The 23,869-nt window shown below is 57.9% G+C and overlaps 1 protein-coding gene across 8 annotated transcripts in view; it reads right to left on the bottom strand.

Annotated features, from left to right (window-relative positions):
* Positions 1–1,039: 1,039 nt before the first annotated feature.
* ZFHX3 (zinc finger homeobox 3) overlaps positions 1,040–23,869 on the bottom strand; it is a 236,480-nt gene continuing 213,650 nt past the window's right edge. For all 8 annotated transcript variants that reach the window (XM_053271179.1, XM_053271181.1, XM_053271180.1 and 5 more), the window contains 5 exons: positions 18,951–19,084; positions 18,640–18,840; positions 13,581–13,683; positions 7,176–12,701; positions 1,040–6,339 (listed from right to left, as the gene is read on the bottom strand). In XM_053271179.1, coding sequence (XP_053127154.1) covers positions 4,763–6,339; positions 7,176–12,701; positions 13,581–13,683; positions 18,640–18,840; positions 18,951–19,084 — 7,541 coding nt within the window. In that variant the 3' untranslated portion in view covers positions 1,040–4,762. The remainder of the gene's footprint in view (positions 6,340–7,175; positions 12,702–13,580; positions 13,684–18,639; positions 18,841–18,950; positions 19,085–23,869) is intronic.

Here is a 23,869-nt window from a genome sequence, read left to right as displayed (position 1 = left end):
GGCACCCTTCTCGGAAATGTCCAGACCTCAGCTTGGACCAGCTGGGCGAAGGGCAGCCCCAGGGTCCTTCCGTCTCACTGATGCTTGAAAGGAAACTCTTCACGTTAGAGAGACACAGCCCGGAGTCTGAATAGCAACACTAGCCCAGGACAGAGCGAAGGGGCAGGGCTGGGCTTCCAGGCAGGCCTGGCTCAGGATGCCTCTCCAGGAGGCGACAGCCAGGCCAAACGTGGCGGACATCCAGCCAGCCGGAGGAAGAGCTCTGTGGGGAGCGGCCTTCCCCTCCCGGAGAGCCTTGGCCTGGGAAGTGCCCACGCCTTGGACTTCTGGCTAGAATGCTTGACTGGGTCTTGACTGGACAGCACCTCCCCAAGACTGGGAAATGCCTTGGCTCCATTTGCTGCTTCTGGCAACACAATGCCTTTGAAGCCATCCTGGGAGCGTGCCCAGGAGCCTTAGTCTCTGTTTGGGGAGGAGGGAAACCAAGGGCTCTCACCTGGAGCTTCCCCCTTCCAACAAGAATCCTACCAGCTATCGCGCTGCACACCACCATGGAAGCTTCTCCTCTTACAACAGGCGGTGGCCTAAGGGTCCTTCTGGGAGCACCTCAGAGCAGCCACCACTTACCTTTGGGCTTGTTTTGAGAGAAGGGAGCCCACGGCCAGCCACAGGCCCCTCTGCTTGGCCAAGTCCTCTCCCAGAGTCCTTGCTCAGGCGCCTGGCGTGAGCAACGCAAACCGAGTCCGTGCTCGGCTCCCTCTACAGAGAGCCACGTGGACTTCCCCACAGCAGAGAGCACAGCCCTCTGGAGAGGAGCCAAGGCTGCTGGCGCCCCAGACCCTCCAGGCACCCTCCACCCAGCCATCCGTGGGTGTGCTGCGGCAGGCGTCCGCCTCTCCCTCCGACGCCGTAGGGGCTCCTTCCAGGGCACACGCAGGTGCCCACACGCACGCCTGCTCACACACCTGGGGACAGCAGAGACAAGAGCTTTTGCTCATTTTTCTTTTAATGTATCACAATGAGCAGGAAACATACTTGATGAAATATTTTCAAAGGAGTATATTCAATTACCATCTACAATCAACTTAACTATGACAACAAAGTGTTTTGTGACAAATCTTGGTTTTTGTTTTTTTTAAAGTTCCGTGTGGATTTCTGTTTTTGTCGGTCTCCATGTATTTTGGTACAGTTCGAGATCAGCAATTCTTACAGTAACAAAAAAGCTAACAAGACTACATGATAGAAAAACACCAAGAACATCTTTTTTGGTTTCACTTGCTCTGGTTTTGTACATTGCAAAGGCTGGTCATAGACCTCTTCACCTCATTTCTGTTTTAGTCAGACTTGTCCCTCCCTCCCTAACCCTGAATTCAACAAACAAAAAATAGTCAAGAACTTGGTGTTTCACAGTGGGCAGGACTTCCAGTGCCACCAACCCCATCCACTACCCCGACTCCTGCTTCTCTGGAAGGAGACTCCACTTGGACAGCCCCGCCCCCCGCCTGAGCAGCTCCCATTCAGGCCGCTCTCGGGGACACCAGGCAAGACGCCGCTCAGCCACGCCACACAGACCCTTCCTCAATCTCTCACGTGGCTTGATTTCCAGCATCAAGGGAGGACTGTTAGAAATAAGATCGGGACGGGGCGTTGGGGGGCGGGGAGAGTTTCATGGGAAAGAGGCTGGGAAGGTTCTGAAGTCCAGGCAGCAAGTGCCAGGTGCCGAGGCATGGCCTCTGGGGGCAGCTGCACCCCTCCTTCCTGGGCTTCTCCAGAACCCAAGTGCTCAACGGCGAGTTCCCAATGGCAGAGGCTGGCTGGAAAGCACTGCTTGGCTACCAGGAGCAGCTCCGACTGGCTCTTGGGGGCTCCAGGAAAAGGGGAGTCCAGAGGGGACGCCGCTTGCCGGCCACTGCTCCGTGCGCAGCGGGATGGGAGACGCCACACACCAAGGGGCAGAAGAAAATGCACGGAGCCACTCCTTGGAGGCGTGGGACGGAAGGAAGAGGAGGAGGGAGCCCTGCGGTCCAGCAAGCTGAGCAGTGGCGGCGGCGGGGCAGGGGAGAAAACAAGCAAGCAGACAGGAGGAGGATTTCCAAGCAGACTTGGCAGGGAAGAGCGAGGGCGGGACGGGCAACTGAGACCACACAGAGATCCAGAACCCAAAACAAAACAAGAAACAACCTTCTATATGAAACAGAGCAACATACAAAAGTCAAAAGGATGGGGAGATACATATATATATATATATATATATATATATATATATATATATATACACACATACACACACACACACACACACACACACACACACACACACGAACGAATTACAAACAAGATGAAATTATGGAAACCAAAACTGTACAACCTTAAAATTAAAAAAAAAAAATGTCCATCTCAAGCACAGGGAGAAATACAAGGACCATGGTTAACAGGAAAGAGCCCCATTCTGCCCACCTGCGCGTGCTTTTGACACTTGATGCTACAACTGGATACTGGCAGGAATAGTCAATGGTGCTCTTTTTAGTGCTGTCTACTAAAAAAATGAAAAGGACCTTGCATTGTGCATCTGTCTAGTCAGAAATATGTACAACAGTTCAAGATAGTCTTCCACTGAACTAAAGACAAAAAGGCATGAATAGAAACGGGGAGAAGCCGTCCGTCCGTCTGTCTGTCTGTCTGTCCTCCCTTGGAGCATGCCAGCTTCCTGCAGAAAACACAGGTAGCTTCTGCAATTGCAGGACCAGGGGAAAGCCGGAACAGGAAAGAAGCACCTCCCCACCAGCCCGCATTCACAGTCTTCGTTCCCTTTTGATGGTGGTGGAGGGATTTCACAGTTGGGGAGGGCCGGGGAAGAAGGGGTGGTGGCCATTTGGCTAGGAAGTGGCAACACAGCACCTGCTTTGACTCAAACTCTACCATATAGCAGCACAAAGTTTTCCTTTCAACGTCCGGATCAGAGAAGATGCCACACAAGGGGAGCAGAGAGATCCAATTAACACAAAACCCTAAAATGCTTTTTGCTCTCTGCCCCTCAGGGCTGGGCGGGGGGATCACACACCACTCACAGGGCCCCCTAGCACAGAGACCAGCCTGTGACACCGTGAAAATGCTTCTTTTGGTTTGTGGACTATTCAGGACGGAGAAGAGCTGCTCCTTTTCTGGCTGAAGGAGCACAGAGTACAACCTACATACTGATTTTGTTTTATGAGTTCCTTTATTTAAACTGAGTCTTGTGGCTAAAAGCAGAAACAAATCCTCAAGTCAAAAGAATCCTTTTTGCTCATTCTGCACCAGTGGTGAAAAGTGTTTCTCTTTGGATTTTATTTAAAGCATGAATTTCTTTTTGAGGGGGGGGGAAACCAAAGAGATAAACTAAACCAACCCCCACCCCCATACACACACACACACAACAAAAAGGTCATTGGAAAAGAAACAAGTGCACCCTAGTTACACAGAGAGAAACAAAGGCCGAGAGTTCCAGAACTTTGGAGTCTTTGAAGCATTTACAAAATGAGGAAAGGAAGCCAAAAGAAGGAGGAGGAGGAGGAGGAGGAGAAGACAGAGTTAAGTGCACGAGGGTAACAGACATGTATACACCTTAAAAAGTTTTGAACCCCCAACAAAAATATTCTGCAAGGGATCCTACTGACCCCCTTTGAATTTTTTCTTTAGTTTTTATAAAATAATTCTGCAACTGCCCTCTAAGAAATGAAGGCAGCAACCGTAAGTGGAAGATTACAGGATGGAGGAGGGTGTCAAGGTACAAAGAGGGGAAAGCTTCGGCGAACCGATGGGTGGTCATCTATCTGGCTAGGAATGAACAAGACAACACCAAATGAGGAGCCGTTGGCCGGACCATACAAAAGCTAAATGTACACAGGGGGGGCTTTCTCTTTTAAATCTACCATACTGCTTCAGTTCATTTCCAATGCAACAATCTACTCAACACCAAAAATGGTCATATCTATCATAAATACAGAAAGTCAGTTGTTTTAAAACTTATTTTTAAGCTCCAAGTCCTTAACACTCTTTGCGTGTTGGGTTTTTGTTGTTGTTGTTGTTGGTTTTTTTTCCTGAAAAGTGGGAGTGCTGAACTTTTCCCCTTGAAATTGGCTTCAGCAGAAAAGCTACCCTTAAAATCCCCAGAAAGCTAACTCAGTTCACATTGTTTGTCTCTTGAATACTTTCTGCCCATTTTTAAATTAACAAAAAAACAAAAAACAAAAACCATTTCCTTGGGGAAAAAATTCAAAACCAAAAAAGAAATTATATATATATTTATATAAAACAATGATTCTGAAAACCGAACAAAGTGTGAGCAATTGACCTGAGAATAAAAAGACATTACATTTCTTTTTTTCTTTTAGCAAGCCATTGGTATCTGAATGCTAAGATAGCCAGAAATTTTAAACGGTCACAAGGTGGTCTGCTTTCCCATACAGTTCTGCCGGCCTCTGCTGTGCTCTGGAGGGGGCCATGGCTGGGAGGGGCTGGAAGGCTGTGGGGGTGGGCCTCCCTCCCTCCAGACCGACACAGGGTACCTCCAAACAGCCAAAACACAATGGGGCTTCAGTGAAAAGAAAGCAATGGAAAACCTGCTGCCGGCATCGGTATATGGGAAAACAACCCACACATTTCTCTTCTTTTTTTTCTTTTTCTTTTTTGGTTAGAAGCTTTGGAATTGCAGTTAGTCTATGTTTGAAATTGGTTTGTTAATTTTTTTTTCATTCTTTTTTTTTTCATTGTTCATCTTCAAAGCTTACAATCGAAAGGTGTCCATTTCTATGCTCGCGAGACCACTGTCCTTGGGGCAGCTGGGCGCCTCGGGCCTCTCCGCCGGGCTAGCCGGTCCATGGGACTTTTGGCTAAGATCAGAGTCCGACTCCTCCAAATAGTCATCTGTTGGCATCGAGGGCTGAACCCCTGAGGTGCTGCATGAACTTGAGGTAACCGTTGAAGATGAGGAGAGAGGAGGAGGCGGCAGCGGCGGGGGGGGCGGCTTCCCCAAGGGGGCCCGCGTGACCGCTGGAGGCCAAGACTTTCTGGAGGTGTGGGGGGAAGCTGAGGAGGGGGGTGAGGAGGGGCTGTCAGTTGAGTGAGCGGCAGACTGCGAGGTAGATGCGGTGCTGGGATCGGGGAGGCAGGCGGAGTGAGGTAATAGACTGGGGTGCTCTTTGGCGTTTCTTGCTGCTCTTGGGATTGTTCGGTGTTTGTGCGGGGCAGACTCGAGATGCTGCCGGAGGGCCTCGTCCCCGCACACCGTGCTCTCGCACGCCACACACTGGTACGAGCCGCCGCTGCCAGCAGGCACCTGAAGCACCATCTCTTGCAGATTCACCACAGACTGGCCGGAGAAGCAGAGGGACCTCAGGTGGTCGCTGGCCGCCTCCTGGCTGCTGAAGCCGGCCTGGCACTTCCGGCAGACCAGCCGGTACTGCACCTTGGGAACCATGAAGGGGTCGCAGAGGGGCTCCGCCGCACTGCTGCCTTCTGCTTCGGGCTCTTCGTGGGGTTTGGGCAGGTGGGGGGACACCTCGTGGGGTGCATTTTTCTGCTCTTCTGGATGGGGGGGTTCTTTGGCAGGGTCTTTGTCTGGGGTAGCAGCCCCCGAGGGGACTGGGGTTTGGCTTCCTTTGGGCGGCGGCGGCTGCTGCTGCTGCTGCTGCTGAAGTTTCTGCTGCTGCTGCTGCTGCAATACTTGCCTCTGCTGCTGCTGCTGCTGCTGCTGCTGCTGCAATGCTTCCTGCAGGCTCTGTTGGTATTGCTGGTACTGCTGCAGCAGGGAGCTGGGGGACAAGCCGAGCAGGGCCTGCGACAGAGCAGGGCTGTAGGGAAACAGCCCTTCCATGCCGTACATGGGCTGCAGGTAGCCACTCTGCAAGGCCCCTGGGATCTGCGGGGCGTAGTAGGGGGAAAACCCAGGGACAAAGTAGGGGAGGAACTGGCTTGTCAACAAAGCCGCTGGGTCCGAATTCAGAGCTGCCTGCAGGGCCTGGAGCTGCGCGGGCTCCACAGAGTACTCCATGGCAGGCAGCGTGGCAGGAAGGGCCGGGCCGGGCGCTTCTGCTTTGTCCCTCTTGGGGGCCAGCAGGGAATCCCCCTTCCCCTTGGGTGCCTTGTCCTTCTCTTTCGCCGCCTTCTCGCTCTCCTTGTCCTTCCGAGGCGGGGGCGGAGGCTGCTGTGGGGCTGCCGCTGCCGCCGCCGTGGCTTGTGCCGGGGTGGGGGAGTTCAGGGAGGCCGAGGGCTGCTTATTTGGTAATCCAGAGGTGGGGAGGCCGGGCGAGGGGATGCTTGTGCCAGGGAGACCCATCAGGCTGGACTTGGGAGACGTTAAAGCTAGAAAGCAAGGGGCAGAGGGCGTGAGGTTGCAGATGTCGGCGGAGCCACATGTGGCCGGGGCAGACCACCCCCACCCCAGGGAGCCCCCCCTCCCCATGGCCAAGCCGCCAGTCACAGGCTCCCCGCCACCCCACCCAGGGACTCGGACCAGGGCGCGGGCCTGATGCCAACCGTGCACAGAGACTGGGTCCACCCCACCCCAGTGAGCAAAGGGCATCCTCAGCTTCGGCTCACTCCCCTGGGCGAAGAGGCTTCCCAGAGAGCAGGCAGCAAGAAACCCGGGCCACCCACACACCACGGCTGCCATTCATGCGGAGAGAAGGCAACGCTGGCCCCCAGGAACGGCCAGGCACAGAGTGGGCAATACTCCAAGGAGGGCTGCCTGGAAAGCAGCCAGCCACTGGCAGTGCGGGTCAGGGGCCAGAAGGCACACGGGCAAGAGGGCGGCGGCGGCTGCACTTCGGTGGAGCTCCTGCCAGCCGAGGGCCACTCTCTGCTGCAGAGAAGGAGCCTCCTCTGCCTTTCCTCTCCTCACCCCCAGATGGCTCTTCCCCAAGTGAAGGAACTGCCCCTGAACAGAAAGACGCTCCACTCAGCACCAGCCTAGCTTCATTCTGCCCCCACACCCATCACTGAGCCACCAAGAGCCACATTGCTGGAAAGGCAGCCGCCCACCAAGTGGCGTGGGGAGGGTCTGCTACGTCCCTCTGGCTGAACAGGGCCAGCACCTGGGCAAGGGGAAACGGGGGCAGGTGGCCTGGGGGCCTTTGCCACCACCTGTGGGGGCTGGCTAGCTGCTGGTGCTGCTGCTCCCCCCGCCCATGTCTACTCACCTGTGTTGGAGGGGGTGAAGCCAGGCAAGGAGGGGCTGTTGAGGCCCGGCAAGAGGACAGGAGGGATGCCCTGGAGGGCCGCTGGGTAGGCGGCAGGAAGATTGAGGGCTTGCAGAGGAGGGCTGTCGAAGAGGCCTTGCTGCTGAGCAGCCAGGCCTAGGACCTCGTTGGCCTTTTTGATCCGGTCCAGCTCCTGCTGGGCCATCAGCTGGCGGACGGTCGCGGGATCAAAGTATTCTTTCTCCTTGTCCAGCTGGCTTCCGATGGTGTCCTTCACTTTGGAGATGTGCTGCTGAGAGAAGATGTGGTCACGCACAGACAGGCGGGCGCTGTACTTGATGCCACACAAGGTGCACTCTGTTTTGGGTCCCTCGTAGCTGGTTTGGTTGATGCCGAAATGCTTGGCCATGCTGAGCTTGGACTTCTTCTCCTTGGCCCGAGCGTTCTGGAACCAGACCTGAACAACTCTCTTGGGCAGGCCAATGTCATTGCCCAGAACCTCACACTCCAACATGGTCGGCGTCCTGTAGTCATTAAAGCAAGATTTCAGGACCTTGAGCTGGAGGTTGGTCATCTGAGTGCGGAAGCGCTTCTGTCCTGGCCGATCCCCGCTGTCTCCAGACTTGCCTGCCGAGCCACTGGTGCCAGGGCTGGGCGAGCAGGGATCGGCCAGGCTGGAGGTCTCGCTGTAGTCCACCATCCCTTCGTTGTCGTACTCTTTGCTGTAGAAGCTAGGAGCTGGGCTGACCAGGCCAGAAGACAGCCTGTCTTCATACTCTGACATTGCTATCATGGCGGCCTGGGTCAGACCCTCGCTTGGCCCCAAAGTGCTTTTGGCTTCAGTGGCGATCCCCGTGGCGCTGTCGTTGTCTGCGTTGCCCTCGTCACCTGTGGTGGTGTCTGTGATGGCTGTGTTGACAGAGGAGCAGTCGTCATTGTCCAGCTTGGCTGGGTCAAAGCTGAGGTTGACGGAGGACATGGAGGGGCTCTCAAAGTCCTCCATCCCTTCCACTTTGATGGATGACGGGCTCAGAAGAGTGCGAGGAGAGAGTTCCAGGGACTTGCTGACTGGCGAGAGGGGAATGCCCTGGCTGTCACTGCTGGCGGGAGGCAGATGGGAGAAGCCTGTTCCATCGAAGAGATCGCCCTTCATCTGGAGACCGCCATCGCAATCCAACAGCATGGCCGACAAAGTCAGGTTGTACCCGGCCCGCTTGGCTTCGTGCCAGTGCCGGGACCGGATGTGCGCCTCCAGGGCTGTCTTGGCTTTGAAGAGAGCCCGGCAGAAAGGGCATCGCCGGTGGGCTTGGGCGGGCCCCACAGCCCTGAACTGCCCCTTGCGTTCCCGTGCTCGCGTGTTCTGGAACCAAACCTGCACCACCCGCTTCTTCAAGCCCACCTCGTGTGCAATGTGGTCAAGCATCTTCCGGGTGGGGTTGGAATCCAGGAGGTATTTCTGGTACAAGATTTCCAGCTGCTCCGGTGTGATGGTGGTCCGGAGACGCTTGTCCCTCTGGGGCTCCTCTCCCCCCGTGCTGCTGTCGTTCTCTCCAGGACTCACGCTAGCCTTCTCTTCCAGCTTCCTCTTGAGGGTGCTCATGGCGGAGGTCGGGGTGGACGGCGAAGTGGCCGAGCTCATGGGCAGCTGGGGGAGCGATCCCGAGAGCAGCTGGCTGGCCAGCAGGGGGTTGCTGGGGTCAAAGAGCATGAAAGGCATCTCGAGGGTCCTGTCCAGGAACTGGGGGTGTATGAACTGGCTCTGGGCACTCAGGAAGTGGAGCTGCTGATGCTCTTGCCAGTGCTCAAAGGAGGGAAAGGCCAGCTTGCACTGGTCACACTGGTAGGGGATGAGCTGAGGGGGCAGGCTGGCCAGTTGCTGGGGGGTGGATGTGTGGAGGGGCTTCAGGGGCAGGTGGGAGAGCTGCGAGGGGGTGGGGCTGGACTGGGGCAGGACACACTGAGGAGGCTGGACCGGCTGTGGCAGAGTGGGGGGGGAGGCCTTTGGGTGCCCTGAGCCGGCCTTCTGCTCTCCTGGCTCTGGCGGTGGCGGTGGCCCCACCTCCCGCTTTGGTTGCATTTGCTTCTCTGGAGTTTGGTTTTGCTGCTGCGGACTGGGAGGTTCAGGTTGCTTTGGTTTCTCATCGGTAGCTTCTGCTTTAGAACTATAGCTGGCAGAGGGGTCGTCTGCCTCGGCGGCGACCTGAGGCATGAAAGCTGAGGCGGCGGCGGCGGCATTGGCGGAAGCTGTGGGGGTGCTGTAGGCCTGGGCAGGCATTGGGGTGCTGCAGGAGGAGCTGGTTGGCGTCAGGAGCTCTGAGGCATCCATGGAGTCTTCGTTCTGGCTGTCCTCCTGCCCCTCTTCGTCTTCGTCTTTGTAGCACAGCTTCTTCTGGTGCTTGATCAGGTCAAAGATGCGCTGGAAGATGAGGCTGCACTTCTTGCACTGGTAGTTCAGGTTGCTGGTGCGGATGTACCTGTCGTTGGTCAGCTCCCGCCGCTCCCCGTCTTTGCCTTCCCCCTGATTCTCATAGTTCTTCCGGGCCTTCTGGCGGGCATTCTGGAACCACACCACAATCACCCGGGTCGGGAGGTTGAGCAGGTTGGAGAGCTGTTCAAACTCGTCATCCTTGGGGTAAGCGTTGGCATCAAAGAAGTCTTGCAGGACTCTGAGCTGGTAGTCCGTGAAGCGAGTCCTGGAGGACCTCTTGCTGCCCCAGTACTCCTGCTTCTGAGGCTCCGGAGAAGGGGGCCGCGAGTCCACCTTCAGGTCCTCCAGGCTGGTAATGGGAGGGTTGCTGAAGTTGTAGGGCGAGTCCTTGTTGCGCTGGCGCTCCTTGAACAGCGTGTTCCGGAACCAGTGCTTGATCACCTTCTGCGGCAGGCCGGACTTCTCGGCCATCTCCTTGATCTGCTCCTCGCTGGGGGAATTGTTGATGTCAAAGTACTGCCTCAGGACTCTGAGCTGGTCGTCCGTGATCCGCGTGCGGGGCCTCTTGTTCTGCTGCTGCTGCTGCTGCTGCTGCAGAAGACTCGGGTTGAGCTGGTGCTGGTAGAGCTGGGCCAGGTCTGCAGGCAAAGGGTCCACCGGGCCCAGCTGGGGGGGCAGCTGGGCCGGCAAGGTCTGCAAAGGCATGGTCTGCATCATGAGGGGAGAGAAGATGGGCAGCTCCATCGGCATGGAGAGCTGCGGGAGGGGCAGGGACGGCTGGGCTGGCGCAAGGCTGGGCGAAGGGATGGGCGGGGCTGGAGCAGGCAGGGTGGGGGTCGAAGGCTGCTGGGGGGGCCCCACAGGCGGCGGGGGCGGCAGGGGGGGCGGGGGCGGCTCTGGCGTTTGCGGCCGCAGCGGGTAGAGCTGGTCGTAGTGCTCGCGGTACTGCTTGGCAAACCTCTCCAGCTGCTTGAAGGGGAAGTACTGCTGGTGGACGTGCTCCTGGTGGCTCTTCAGGATGAGGATGTTGGAAAAGAATTTGCCACACGCTTCGCATTCCAGCTTCTCCAAGCTGTCCCCCTGCTCAGGCTTCCCGACTTTCTTCTGCACCTTCTGCTTGTTCTCGTTGTACTGAATGACCAGCTCAAAGCCAAAGTTTTCCAGCAAGGCTTTGGTGGCGTTCCCTCGCGCATCCGAGGCAATACGGGGCGGAGGGAGGGGGGGCTCTGCTGCCGCCGCCGCCGCTGCCGCCTCTGGCTTGTCTTTGGGCTTCAAGCTGTTGGGCAGGGCCTCCTTGGAGGCCGAGCTGCCCTCGCCCTTCTCCACGCCCTCCCGCTCCCTCTGGGCTTCCTTCTCCTTCTCCTTGGCAATGGCCTTGGCTTTCTTGTCCGGGTGCTGGCTCTGCTGGAGCAGGACACCGTGGGACGGGGGCAGCTGTCCTGGAGGCACTTGCTGCTGCTGCTGCTGCTGCTGGACCGGAGGGTGGCCGGCCTGGGGGAGCTGCACCTTCAAGTCGTCCAGCAGGCCGGCTCCGGTGCTAGTCAAGGTCAGGGTGCCGCTGGTCACAGGCAAGCTCACTTCCGCGTTCAGCTGGAACTCAGCGCTGGGGATGTAGAAGGGGAAGAGCAGGTGCTGCTGCTGCTGCTGCTGGAGCTGCAGGAGGGTCTCGGTGGTCATCGGGAAGTGCGGCAAGAGGGCGGGGCTGAAGAGCTGGGACTGCAGGAGAGCCGCCTGCTGCTGCAACTCCTGCTGCAGCTGCGCTTGCACTTGGGCCTGGGCCTGCGCCAAGGTGTGGGCTGCCGCCTGCTGCTGCTGCTGCTGCTGCTGCTGCCGGGAAGCGATCATGTCAGCCAGCTTCTTCCGGTGGACCTCTTTGGGTTCTGAAGGGCTCGGGGTGGCAGCAGCAGCAGCGGTGGGGGTGGCGCTGGTGGTACTGAGCGGTGGGAGCCCTGTGCTCTCGCAGGAGCCCTGGCTGAGCAAGCTGGCCGAGGGGGGGGCCACAGTGGCGCTGCTCGTGTGGGCCATGCTGAAAGTGGGGGTGGCGGCGGTGGGGGTGGGGGTGGAGGTGGCGGCACCACAGCTGCTCACAGGGCTGGGGGTGGAGGAGCCCAGCGAGAGGCCGCTGCCGCTGCCTGCTCCATTGCTGCCGCCGCCGCCGCCACCTGCAGCCTCCAGCTTGGCTGCTCGAGCCTTGGTCTGGTGCAGGACGGAGCGCATGTGGATCTCCAGGGTGGAGCTCTGGCTGTAGGCCACGCTGCAGGTGCTGCACTTGAAGGGCTTGTTGTCGGGGCTGCTGGTGGGCTCCGGCTGGCCGGTGGTCGACTCCTGGAGGGCCCGCTTCAGCTTGTGCAGGTGAGAGACGGAGTTGTAGTGGACCAGGAGGATGTTCTTCTGGGTGAAGGACTCTTTGCACACGGTGCACTTGTAGGGGCGGGAGGGGTCCAGGAACTTCTCCATGGTGAAGTTGGGGCCCTTGCGGAAGGGGAGGGCCCGCTTGGGTTCGGAGCCGGAGTCTTCCTGCACCGAGCCGGAGTCGCTCCCAGCGGGGCTCTGCTTGTCCTCCAGGTCGCTCTCCTCCTCCTTCTCCTCCTCCACCACCAGGATGGTGTGCTCCTCAGCCAGGGACGGGTCCCCCATGGCCAAGAGGTCGCCGTTCACCAGCAGCCCGCTGTACAGCTGCTGGATGTCAGCCTCACTCAGCTCCAGGTGACTCGTCTCCAGGTGCTTCTTGAGGGCTTGGAAGGTGCGGAAGCTGCGCTGGCAAAGGCAGCACATGGTGGCTGCCCGGATGACGTGGTACTGGGAGTGCAGCTGGAGCTTCTCGATGGTTTTGAAGGCCAGGCTGCACTGGGTGCAGCGGTACTTGTAGACGTGCCGGTCGGAGACCGGGAGCTGGGGCCGCTTGCCGTGCACCTCGCTGAAGTGGGCCTGGAGGGCCGTGGAGCTCTTGCACACCTGGCTGCAGCCCTTCTTCCAGCAGAGGAAGCCAGCCTCGTCTCTGGCAGGGGCCGGCTCAGGCACAAGCGGCTTCGGCTCTCCCGCCACACGCTCCGCATTCTCTAAAGGCAGCAGGCTTTTGCCCAAGCCCTCCGAGGGGTCTGTGGAGGTGGAAGCAGAGAGGGGGCCATCAAGCCAGCTCTTCAGACCTTGCTGCTGCTGCTGCTCCTCCTCCTCCTTGGGATTCTGTGCCCCAGCTGCCGCCCTTCTGCCTCCTTGGGGCCCTCCCCAGGCTCTTCCTAAGCGCCTCATGCAGCCCAAAGGCTTGGGGCCTCACTCTCCGCCTCCCCCCCCGCCAAGAGAAGCCAAGTCACGCTCCTTGGCGCTCTTCCTTCTCAGGCCTGGCTCCCTGCCCCCTGCCACAAAACCTCTCTTCCTCCCGCAGGTCCCCATCTCTTGGGCTCCAGCTTCCCAGCGAAGAGTCTCTGCCTTCCTGGATGCTTCCCAGTCTCCTCACGAGCTTCCAGGCGACCTTGGAGAAGCCGCTGCCAGTCTGGGCAGACAATACTGAGCTAGCTTAGACCTCCTCTGTCCTCTAACAGCCCTTCCGTCACGAGGGCCACAGCACGAAGAGTCCTGCAGCACTGCATGCCACCCCCCTCCTGGTCCAAGCCCAGCCCGCTGCCCTGTCACTGGCCCACGCCCCACGCCCCAGCTCGGCCGGATGCACAGACGCCTGGCCCCTGCAGGCGGGAAGGGCAGCGTGCAGCTGGGGCAGGCCAGACTCCCGAGTCCCCTCCACGAGGCTGGCTGGTGTGCAGCCACGCGCCCCCCGCAGCAAGGGCGGCGGCTATTCCTGGCCATCAGTGGCCTGGCTGGAAGAGAGCCCGGCCTGGCCCCAGGGCAGCAACGGGCCCCTCGGGCGGGGAAAAGCCTCTGAGCTGGCCCGAGGCCCACAGCAGCTGGACACACAGGCACCAGCTGCTCCTTGGTGGCCCCCCTCTCCCCAGAAAGCCCCCTTCACCCCCGAAGGGACTGACCGGGCGGCTGGGCTGGCTCCTCCGTGCCGGCGTTCCCGTCTCGGTCTGGCAGAGCGGCTGGCAGGAACATGCTGCTGGGCATCATCACCTCTGGCGTGGTCACCTGCAGAGGCCCAGAAGAGGAGGCGGGGCAGACAAAAGCGCTGGTCAGGCCTTGCGTGGCCAGGAGATGGCCTCAGTCCCTGCCGCGTGATGAGGTGTCACGCTTCACCCCCTCTGCAGCCTGGGGTTGCTCAGACCACGCTCAAGGCACTCAAGCATGTTTCTGCGGTTCTGGATATAATTAGCAGCACACTCTCAAATAAGAAGAAAATAGTTTCCCTTGATGCTCAATTCAGACTTTGATCATTGACAACATTTTGTCATGGGCTTGAAGCTTCTTGTGCAATCAATTAGACAGGTAAGTTGAAAGGCCCACCTTGCCGCTGAAAGCAAAAGGAGGCCCTTGATTAAACCCCATCTAGGAAGCCACACTCCAGTCTTGAACCACAGAGGACTATGGGATGGTTCTGAAAGTGGTTTGGTACCAAAAAGGAGGAGTGGAGGGAGGGAGGGAAGGAAAGTAAGTCAGCCTTGAAGACGAGGCTGTCTGAAGTGGGGCTAAAGCAGTGGTTGTCCAGGCGACCCCCCCACCCCACCCCCCGTGCCAACAGGGGTCCCACCACACTGCTACACAGCAACAGGGACTCTTCTAATTCCAGCAGAGCCAGAACCCAATGGATTCATTGGGAGTGGGTGGGCTAAAGACAGCCCTGGTGGGATGGCTACACATTGTCAAGATTGGCTGGCCTAAAAAAACATCCCCACCCACCAGTGTGCCCTCTAACAGGGATTCCCAGATGCTGTTGACTACAACTCCCATAATCCCCAAGCAAAAGCCATTGCAGCTGGGGACGCTGGGAGTTGTAGTCAACAACATCTAGGAATCCCTGTTAGAGGGAACACTTCCATCCACAGTGGCTCATCACAGGGGTCACCACAAACTCTCCTCGCCCTGGACCCCATCAAAGCCAGAGAGGCTGTGCCTGCAGACATCCACCAGCGATGACAGAAGAGAACCGACATTGGGCGAAACACTGGCCTCTAGGCAGGAACGCTGAGCTCACCAGGCACTTTTGAAAACCTAGGCCTTGGAACAAGACAGAGTCCTGCTCAACGCTGGGAAGACAGCCCCGATGTCCGGTGGTGGGACATGCTTCTGCAGAGAAGCAGCTGTGCTCCTCTGCACCAGCAAGGCCCCGGGAAGTGGAGCAGCACTGCTGCTTCCTTGCTGTGCCATAAGTTGGCAACCTCATTCATCCAGTGCTGAAAGCAGACAAGAGAGCAAGTGGCCATTGTGGACAGAGAGCACAAACAGCCAACTGGCCGAGAGTGTGGGGAGCTCATGAGGGGGGGGAGGCAAAGTGGGGGTTAGGAGTGACTGTACAAGGCTAAAGACCACCTCTGGCCTCAGAGGCAAGATGCCTCTGAATCCCAGCGGCAGGAGAGGGGGCCTGCCCTCCCCTCTTGCCTGTGGCCTCCCCAGAGGCATTGGGGAGGGGGGGCACAGTATGGAACAGGTTGCTGGACTAGAGAGGCCTTCTTGGGCCTGACCCAGCAGGGCTGTTCTTACACTCTTGAGGCCTGGGAATCCAAAGCGGCCAGCCTCACAGTGCCATGGAAAGCCCTGCATGAGGCAAGCACCTGAGAGCCGACACTGCCGAAAGCAGGCCTGCCCCGGATCGCATCTCGCCTCGGCCACGAACTCTCAAATTCCTGAATGGCTTGAAAACCCCCCGAGACTGCATCTGGCTGGCAGCTGCTAGAAGCCAGAAAGCTGGGCTAGATGGGCCTCCTGCTCTCCTTGAAAGCCAGCCTGTGCGTTCCCTTTCTGTAAGGTGCATGTGTGCACAGACACCTATGTGTGAACACATGCGCACATACACAGCCCCGCCCCACATGCAGTCCACCAAGCCCTGGAAAAGGCCAAGTGATCCCGAAAGGGAACCATGGCAAGAGGAGACCTCCCCTGCTGGAGCACCAGGCGCAGACGACAGCACCCCAACGGGAGGCCACTTGCCCTGCGGTGAGGAAGGAGGGGTGCGCCGGGGCACCTTCTCTGTGCAGTGGCTCTCAAAAGGGGGCCGCAAAGAGGCATGCCACAGCCCCACCTTCACTCACACACTAGCTCTTCGAAAAAGTGAGCTGGAGCAGAGAAACCATCTCCAGTCCGGCCTTTTGAGGTTTCAGCTCAAGTCTGAAGACCTGACCGGGGACCAGAGAGAGGCAGATGCTCTCCCTGGGGTTCCCAGATATGCCCTGGTGAGCTTCCTGCCTGCGCAACGCAGGCAGGCCTCACGAGCATCAACACCAAGGGTACTGGGGTCAGCAGCTGCCCAGAAGGCCCCGTGGGCAGGGCACACAGACAAGCCACTCTCGGGAAGGAAAGGAGCCAAGGGCCCTAGAAGCCAGGGGAGCCACACCGAGGGGCTGTGTGAGGGCGCCGGGATCGGCCCCGTGCAGAGGCCCACCGGAAGGAACGCACCCTGCCTCTGGCTGCAGGCGGACCGGGGCAGCCTCTTCAGCGCCCCCAGCTGGCCAATCTGCTCTCACTGTTCCACCATCCGCTACCAAGAGGAGGGTCTCTGGGTGGCCCCCAGGTTGCGGGGTGTGTGTGAAAGAAGCGGGGAGCGGAAGAAACAGGGAACAAAGAAAGGCCGCTCGCAATACCAACAGCAGGACAAGCCGTGGCTCAGCCGCTACAGAAATTAAGAAAATATATCCCGAGAATGTGTAAAGGGGAAAGAGTGAGAGAGACCCAGTGGAGGAGACAAAAGAATAATATTATCTAACCCCGAGTCACACCTTATCACAGCAAAGCATGGGCTTTCCCCAGAAATCCAGTAAGGTAGCCCTCCCTGCTAACAGACTCCTTGTCACTGTTTTCATACACTTTAATTAGAAAAACTCAGATGGCTACGAATAATAATGGAAAGAGAGGCTTTTGCACTTGAAAGGTTGAAGTCAATCAAGTGTGAATGACGGCAGAACCAAAGAGAGAGAGAGAGAGAGAGAGAGCGCGCAATTCATCAGGCGTCTGTTGTCTTGCCACGTCTTTAATCATAATTCCTGATTGGGATTCAAGAAAGCAGTAAGCAGTGATGCTTTGTCTGCCTTCACCTTCCGTCAATTAACTCGCCCTGAAATATAATCATCAGCCTAATGCGCTTCTCGGCATCTCAATCTGCAGCTCCAAGCCAAGCAGACGCATCCCGCCCAACACCTCACCTGCATGGCCAAGCACTTGGAAGACAAGGCCGAGCCGGCGGGGCGTGGGCAGGGGCACCAGGACCCAAGAGAGGCCAGGCAGCAGCCGGCCCTTCCGCTCCCTCTGGGGCACGCATGCCAGCCAGCAGCTGTGAGGGAAGGGCCAGGCTCAAGGGGTTGGCGGCCCAAGAGGCCATCTGGGGGGCCAGCAGGACAGTGCCCAGAGGTGCCCTTCCTCTGGCGGGTGGGGCGCTCAGCCAGACCACCAGCCTTCACTGGGAGCCCCAAAGCCAGCCCAGGAGTCCAGCTGCTGCCCCTGCCCGCCCGAGGCTGGCGGCCGGCTCCTTGGCAGCCTCGGCTGAAGTGGGCTCCTCCAAGCAAGCCCCTCCGGCTCCCTCGGGCACTCCAGGCCAAACCGCTCTGCCCGCTCCCCTCGCCACTGCAGTCTAATTGGCTCAAAACGAAATCTCCCGCAAGAGGCTGAGGAGACACAGCCCCATCTCCGCTGCCCATGCAATGGGGGAAGGGGGCGCGCCGCCGCCGCAGCCGCCGCCACCAGCGAGGCTCCAGGGCCAGACAAAGGAGGCCATTTCCATCACAAAGGAGGAGCGGGCGAGCAGGCCGGGAGCGTGCAGGCGTGCGGTGCTCACATGTGCGCGGCCGCGCGCTGGAGAGAAAAGCTTCATTAGGCTCGAGAGGGAAAGCGATGCCACGATACCAAGGTCACTTCTAATTTAGACCATCTAATTGGCAAACATGGCTCCAAATGGCTCTCATCTCACCGGGCTCAGAATTAATGAAGGCCGATTATTTTCATTACCTTCCTCCAAGATGGGGAATGAAATGGGGGTGAGCCGGGGGGAGGGGCGCGTGAGGCAAGGGAGGAAAAGGGAAGGCTGAATGACAGCGGCAGAGAGAGCAAGGAGGAGACCCCGTGCGGGTGGGCAGGGGGGCCGAGGAGGAGGAGAGCTGCACAAAGGGAGGGAGCCCGCCTCTGGCCTGCACCCAGCCGGCCAGCCCCCTCTGGATTTCAGCGGGGGGAGGGGGGAGCAGGGCAGGCGGGGCGGGGCTTGGGGGGACACGGAGCCTCCCTGGCACTTGAGGGTGAGGGCGAAGAGCCTGGCGGAAGGGGCACGGCTCGAGAGGAGGCCCAGAAGGGGCAGCAAGGGGTGGGGCAGCCGGGCCAGGAAGGTGCCTGTGGCAGGAGGACGGGGGGGGGCCCTGGGGGGCCTTTGCGGGAGAGGCAGCCCATCCGAGCAAGAGCCAGGCCATTTCCGGAGGAGCCCCCTCCTGTGACACCGCCGGTGGGAGGTGGGCCGTTCTTTTGCAGCAGGGTCAGAAGCCAGGCCTTCCTCACACAACCCACGCAGGGAGTTCATGACTGGTGTGGGCAACGCCGTGCCTAGAGAGGCCCAACACAGCGATTCATCCAGGTAGTCGCTAACGGAGCCTCCCACTCCAGAGACGGTTGGACTCTAGCGCCAGATGTGGAGACAAACAGCCCTCGGTGGCCAGCAGCCAAGGCCCTGCTGGGCTGGAGGCCGGGCCTGCCGCCTTCCCTGCCCTTGTGGCATCCTGGAGGTCCAGCTGGACGGGCCAGGAGGACTGGGAGGAGCAGACCTCTTCCAGGCCAGCCTGCCTGGGGAGGGCCTGGCCACGTGGCAGGCATGCCCGCCTCTGCCAGGAGTGGACAGCCGCCACTCTGGGTGGCTCCCCGGCTGCAAGAGACCCGGCAGCTCCTGCGCCCCCCCCCCTCCCGGGGCAGAGTGGGGAGAGGCCGCCTGCCCTCTCCTCCCCCCTCCAAGGGACTCACCGTCAAAATGAGCTTCTCCACACAGTCGGGAGACACGCTGTGGAGGTGGGTGAGGTGCAGCTGCAGGTGGATCTTGTTGCTGAGCATGTCCTGGCAGAGGGGGCAGCGGAGCATGGGCTGGACCGAGTGCTGAGTCATGGCGTGGACCCTCAGCCGGTTGACGTCTGCGTTGCTGTACTTGCAGTAGGGACACTGATACACCTGCAGAGCAAGAGGGGACAGCAGGCCGGTTGGAAGGCCTCCCGCCAGCCCAGCCTCCGCTGAGAGAACTGCCCCCCCCGCCCCCCAACGGCTTCTGGAGAGCGGCTCACCTGCTCCAGCTTGGACTCGTCGGATGTTTGGGGCCACTGGGTGCCAGGCGGCTCCGAAGAGCTGCTGGGAAATGAAACGAGTCTGGAGGACGCTGGGGGTTCCGTCGCCTCCTTCTCCGCCTGGGGAGCTTGTGCTGCAGAGAAGGGGAAGGAGCAGCTGTATGAAGGCGGCAGGCCGGAGCCACGCCAGCGGGGCTGCTGGGCAAGGCAGGCAGCCGTGGGCCTGGAGAGGTCACTGCCCCCACTCCGTGCCACCAGCAGCGCAACCCTAACCCTCTGACAGGAACGTCCTTTGCTCTCAGTGGCGTCCTCCCGTGGCCAAATCTGGGGACCACTCGACACCCCCGGGACTCCACACGTGGGGCGTTTGGAGGGGGAAAGATGGCGCTGCAGGGGAAGGGGTGCTGAATGGAGCTGCTCCCCGATGTAGCCTGGATGAGCAGTTCACCCAAAGCACTGCCCCCAACCCAGCCTCCTCCTCCCTCCGTTTCCACGCAGCTCAATGAACCACATCGCCAGCCTGCAGCCAGGAGCTGGGTTTGTCATTGGGGAGCGACCCAGAGGAGTCACAGGTCAGCTCTGTGCTGGAGAGGGTCAGCCATCTCAGCCCAAATAATGTGCGCACACACACACACCCAGTTGCAGCCCAGCATCCATGGGGGCTTCTGGAATGGTTCCTGTGAGGGCACACCGATGGAAAACCAGGGCAACGCTGAGACGCACCATGGCTTTCTCATTCGACCAAGAAAGGAGCTTGGGCGGGGCAGGATTGCACCCTGGGGCATCCCGGCATGTGGAACTGCTCCTCAAAAGGTTGGCCTGGAGGCAATTCATTCCCACAGAGGCAAGGCTACTCTGGGGCCAAATCCTCTTTCTGGAACATGGAGACCGATCTGGGAAGTCAGTGAAATGGCTGCTTTGTGAGGAACCTGGATTGTCCAGAGGTCATGAAGGACTCTTCCCAGAACAGGAGCAGAAGCTACAAAACATTCGCCCCAGAGCTGGAATGGGATTTCTAATTCAGTTCAAGATTTGGGGATTCTATCCTAAGACTTGTTCTGGGACACACGGCCCAGTGACTCCTTTTTCTAAAGATTGGGTGAATCAAGCATAGAGCTTGGCTTGTGGGGCTCAGAGCTAGGGCTGTGCAAAATGATTCGGGTACAAAACAATACGTACCCAAATCTGGCTGATTCAGGTGATTTGTAGACAAAACAAATCACCCCTGTCCTCAGTTGCTCAGATTTCAGAGAAATTGGTGAAAGGGGTGATTTTTAAAGAATTTCTGAAGTTTGAGTATCTTTAAGCTCCCCCCCCATGGGGAATAATGGGGAATTTCAGCAGCCCCATAACTCCATTTGGGGGCACCAGGGTGGCCCAGCGAGAGGTGCAGTGTGGCGCACATAGGGTGCCAACCACCCGCAATCCACTCTCATTTCCTACCAGAGAATCTACTCTTAGAAGAACACCTTAGAAACAACAAAACCCAGTGCCCCATGGGCTTGTCATTTGGGGGGTGGTTGGCACCCTATGTGCACTACACTGCACCCTGCGCTGGGCCATCCTGGTGCTCCCTAAGTGGAGACTTAAAAATCACTCCTTTCTTTGAAATCTGGGTGGTAGCAGGCACCCATTGGGGCACTACCACCTGACCCACTCTTCTGCCCTTGAAACCCCTTTTCTGGCCCAAGGACATGCCATCTTCAAAATCTTTTTAAAATCACCCCTTTGCCCAATTCCTTTGAAATCTGGGTGGTAGCTTCCTTGTACCCATTGGGCACTACCATCCACCAAAACCCACTCTGGGCCACCCTGGTGCCCTCCCCCGCTTCCCGGGGAGTTATAACTGTTATAGGCTGCTGAAATCCCCATTTTTCTCTATGGGAAAAAGCTTAAAGACACATCAACTTCAAAAATTCTTTAAAAATCATCCCGTTGACCAATTTCTTTGAAATTTGGATGGTAACTTCCACCCATTGGGCACTACCACCCACCCCACTCTTTTGCCTCCAGGACGCCCCTTTTTTCTTTTGCCTTGAATCAATTTGGATTTGGCAAATTTGAGTACAAATCGAATCTGGGGTGATTCGAGGGGGTCAGATTTGGACCCAAAACAAATCGGGGGTGATTCGATTCGGGTACAAATCAAAACAAAAAAAATCAATTTGTGCACATCCCTACTCAGAGCCTTTCAAACCTCCAGCTCCCCAACCCAAGAGTGCACAGCCACTTCAGCCTAACCCACACCACATCCTCTTCCCGGCTGCCACCCAGAGGTTGGGATGCAGACAATCAGGAAGCGCTCTTAGCAACACACACACAAAAACTACACTCAGCTAGAACAGTCCTGCATGGCCACTGAAGCACAAGGCAGGCAGAATTGCCTGCAGAGACCTTCCAGCAAGTGGATGCTCTTCCCAGAATGCCCACCTCACGACCTCTGCACTTGGAACCCTGGAGCACATACATCTGCAGGGCATCTATTATTTGAAACCTACAAGGACAAGCATATTAAACACAGCCCCCATCCCCACTCCAAATGCACACATTCAGAACAGTGCTTTAATCTGTCTCAGATCGACTTCAGACCCATTTCACCCCTAATGGGAGTTATTCATTTTCACATGAAAGGTAATATATGGCAGCTGGATGTTTAACATGATGGATTGGCTGACGATTAACTAGGCGGTTTAATGCTCCTCACTTGCTCCCCCCCCCATCTCTTAGACATGCAAGGATGGGGCAGATGGGGAAGTCCGTCCACAAATCACAAAAGAGGGCTCTCCACTGAGGTAGAGGGACCTGAGAGAAAGATCCCTGAAGGCACGGCCACAGAGAGAAAGCTCTCTGCCTAGACCTCTTGTGCACCAGCGTGTGGGAGAAACAGGATGCGGGCCAGGAGGGGCTTGGGGTTTAATCCAGCAGGGCCTTCCTCTTCCTCTGTGTGTGGATCTCCCCAGCAGGGAACTGGCAAAAGACTCCCAGAAGAGCTGGGCAAGAGAACAGGCACCATGAGTCCAGGGCAGTTGCTGGAGAAAGGAGGAGACCTGCAGCTGGTCAAGGATGGTGGAGATGGAGAAGCCAAGGTCACACGCAGGGATGGGAGGACAGAGGAATAAGGAGCCACAGGCCAGACAGGAAGCCTGCAGAGGCATTGGAGGAGGAAGGTCACATGGCCAGAGTGACAATTGGGTGGGGGGGAGACTTTTTGATGGCAGAGTTCTGGATGGGTGGATAAGGTGTGCCCAGAATGGAAGGAGAGAGAGAGAGAGAGAGAGAGAATGGATCATGGCTTGGCCTGAAAAGGCAGAGAGGAAGAGCTGGCTTTTCATGACATCATTTAGCATAACCTGGGAATGGGGCTGAATGTGGAGAACAAAGGAGAAAAAGGTCAACGTCAAAGAAGTCAAATGCTTAATCAATGGCGGGGATGGTGACATTGTTAATGGGCAAGAAAGGATGCAAGAAGCAACAGTAGCCACAGCAGCAACAGCGGGCTTGCAGGAAAGATGAGAAGCCGGGTCTTGGGCATGATGAGGGCCATGAAAACAGGCACGCAAATGGCCAGTGCGCACGAGTGGCGGCTTTCAAAATGGCCACTGCGAGCAGGCAGAGGGCCAAGAAGGCCCATAAAGGCACTAGCCCTAAAAAGACTGGGGGGAGGCTGGGGGGCAGACCAGGGGCCGCTGCAGACCCTGCCCCCTGGCCACAGCAGCACCCCCTGAGAGGCCACTGGAGCGGGCAGTAAGTTTTGTTAATTAAAAAAAAAAAAAAAATCCCAACCCCGAGCTGGCCCGTGGAGTTTGGCTCAAGGTCGAGCCGAACCGAAGAACGTTTGGCTCGACAGCAAGCCACCGAACAGGCCTGTAGTGTTGCTTGGCCAGAGATGGCAGAGAAGATGAAGGGATGAGGGACAAGATCAACCAACGCTCCTCCAGAGCCAACACTCAGCTGCATGAATGCACAAACACAGGCACTGCATGCAGAAGTGAGTGGTTCGCTGGTAGAGCCGGGCATAGCTCAAGAGTTGGGGACAGGGAGGAGTTGCAGTTGGAAACAGAGAAGTCTGAGGAGTGAGTCAAAATGACCCAAGAGGGACCAGGTGGCAGAGATGTGTGGGGACCACTGGAGGCTTATGCCCAAGGAGTAAGAGAGAGGGCAGGGGTAGGCAGCATCCTCGGACCTTCCAGCCGTTTCTGAACTACAACCCCCATCGTCTCCAGCCACAATTTATTGTGAGAGAGAACATGAGGGAGAGAACCAGGAGGCAAGATGAGGCTCACACAAAAGGAACACCTTGGCAGACTCATCGGAGATGAGAGGGGCCCCAATATTCGGTTCAAGTCCAGCTCCCAGGAGACTTTCACCCTCCTCCAGCTCAGGCCCGCCTCGCAACAGTCATGGCCTGTACCATGGCTTGCAATGAAGAGTCTCCACAACAAACTGCACCAGGAGTGAATCCATCCTGCCTGCCAGCTGAAGGCCATGCTGTTTCAACAACAGATGCCAATGGTAATCTTGGGGGGCCAGAATCCAACCCATTCAGTCCACAGAGTGGCAGACATATGCTTTCCTCAAGAAAGCAGAGCCTACGCATACAGCAATGTAGTCCCCTGGAAGCGTTCATATGGTCCCTTTTGGGCCCTGCACCATTTGCCCCAGTGCGAAGTGCCTTTTGGAGACACCTCACAGGGAAGCAACCACAGCACCCTGCCATCTGCCCAAAGCGTCTCCTTTGGACGTGCATCACCCCACAGGCCCTCTTTCCAACTCCTCCCTCTGCCTTTGTGCTGGCAAAGGAGGCACAGAGTCCTGCCTGGAGGGCAGGGGAGGGGTGGGCTCCACAAGACCAAAGGCAAAGGCACTCCCCACGGCTCTTTGCTAAAGCACCACTGACAGCCTCCTTCATCTAGACTTCC

This window comes from Hemicordylus capensis, chromosome 9 (genome assembly GCF_027244095.1).
Source record: "Hemicordylus capensis ecotype Gifberg chromosome 9, rHemCap1.1.pri, whole genome shotgun sequence".
NCBI classification, from domain to species: domain Eukaryota; kingdom Metazoa; phylum Chordata; class Lepidosauria; order Squamata; family Cordylidae; genus Hemicordylus; species Hemicordylus capensis.
The sequence above is the reverse complement of the archived record's forward strand: the minus strand, read 5'-3'. Positions and strand labels throughout refer to the sequence as shown.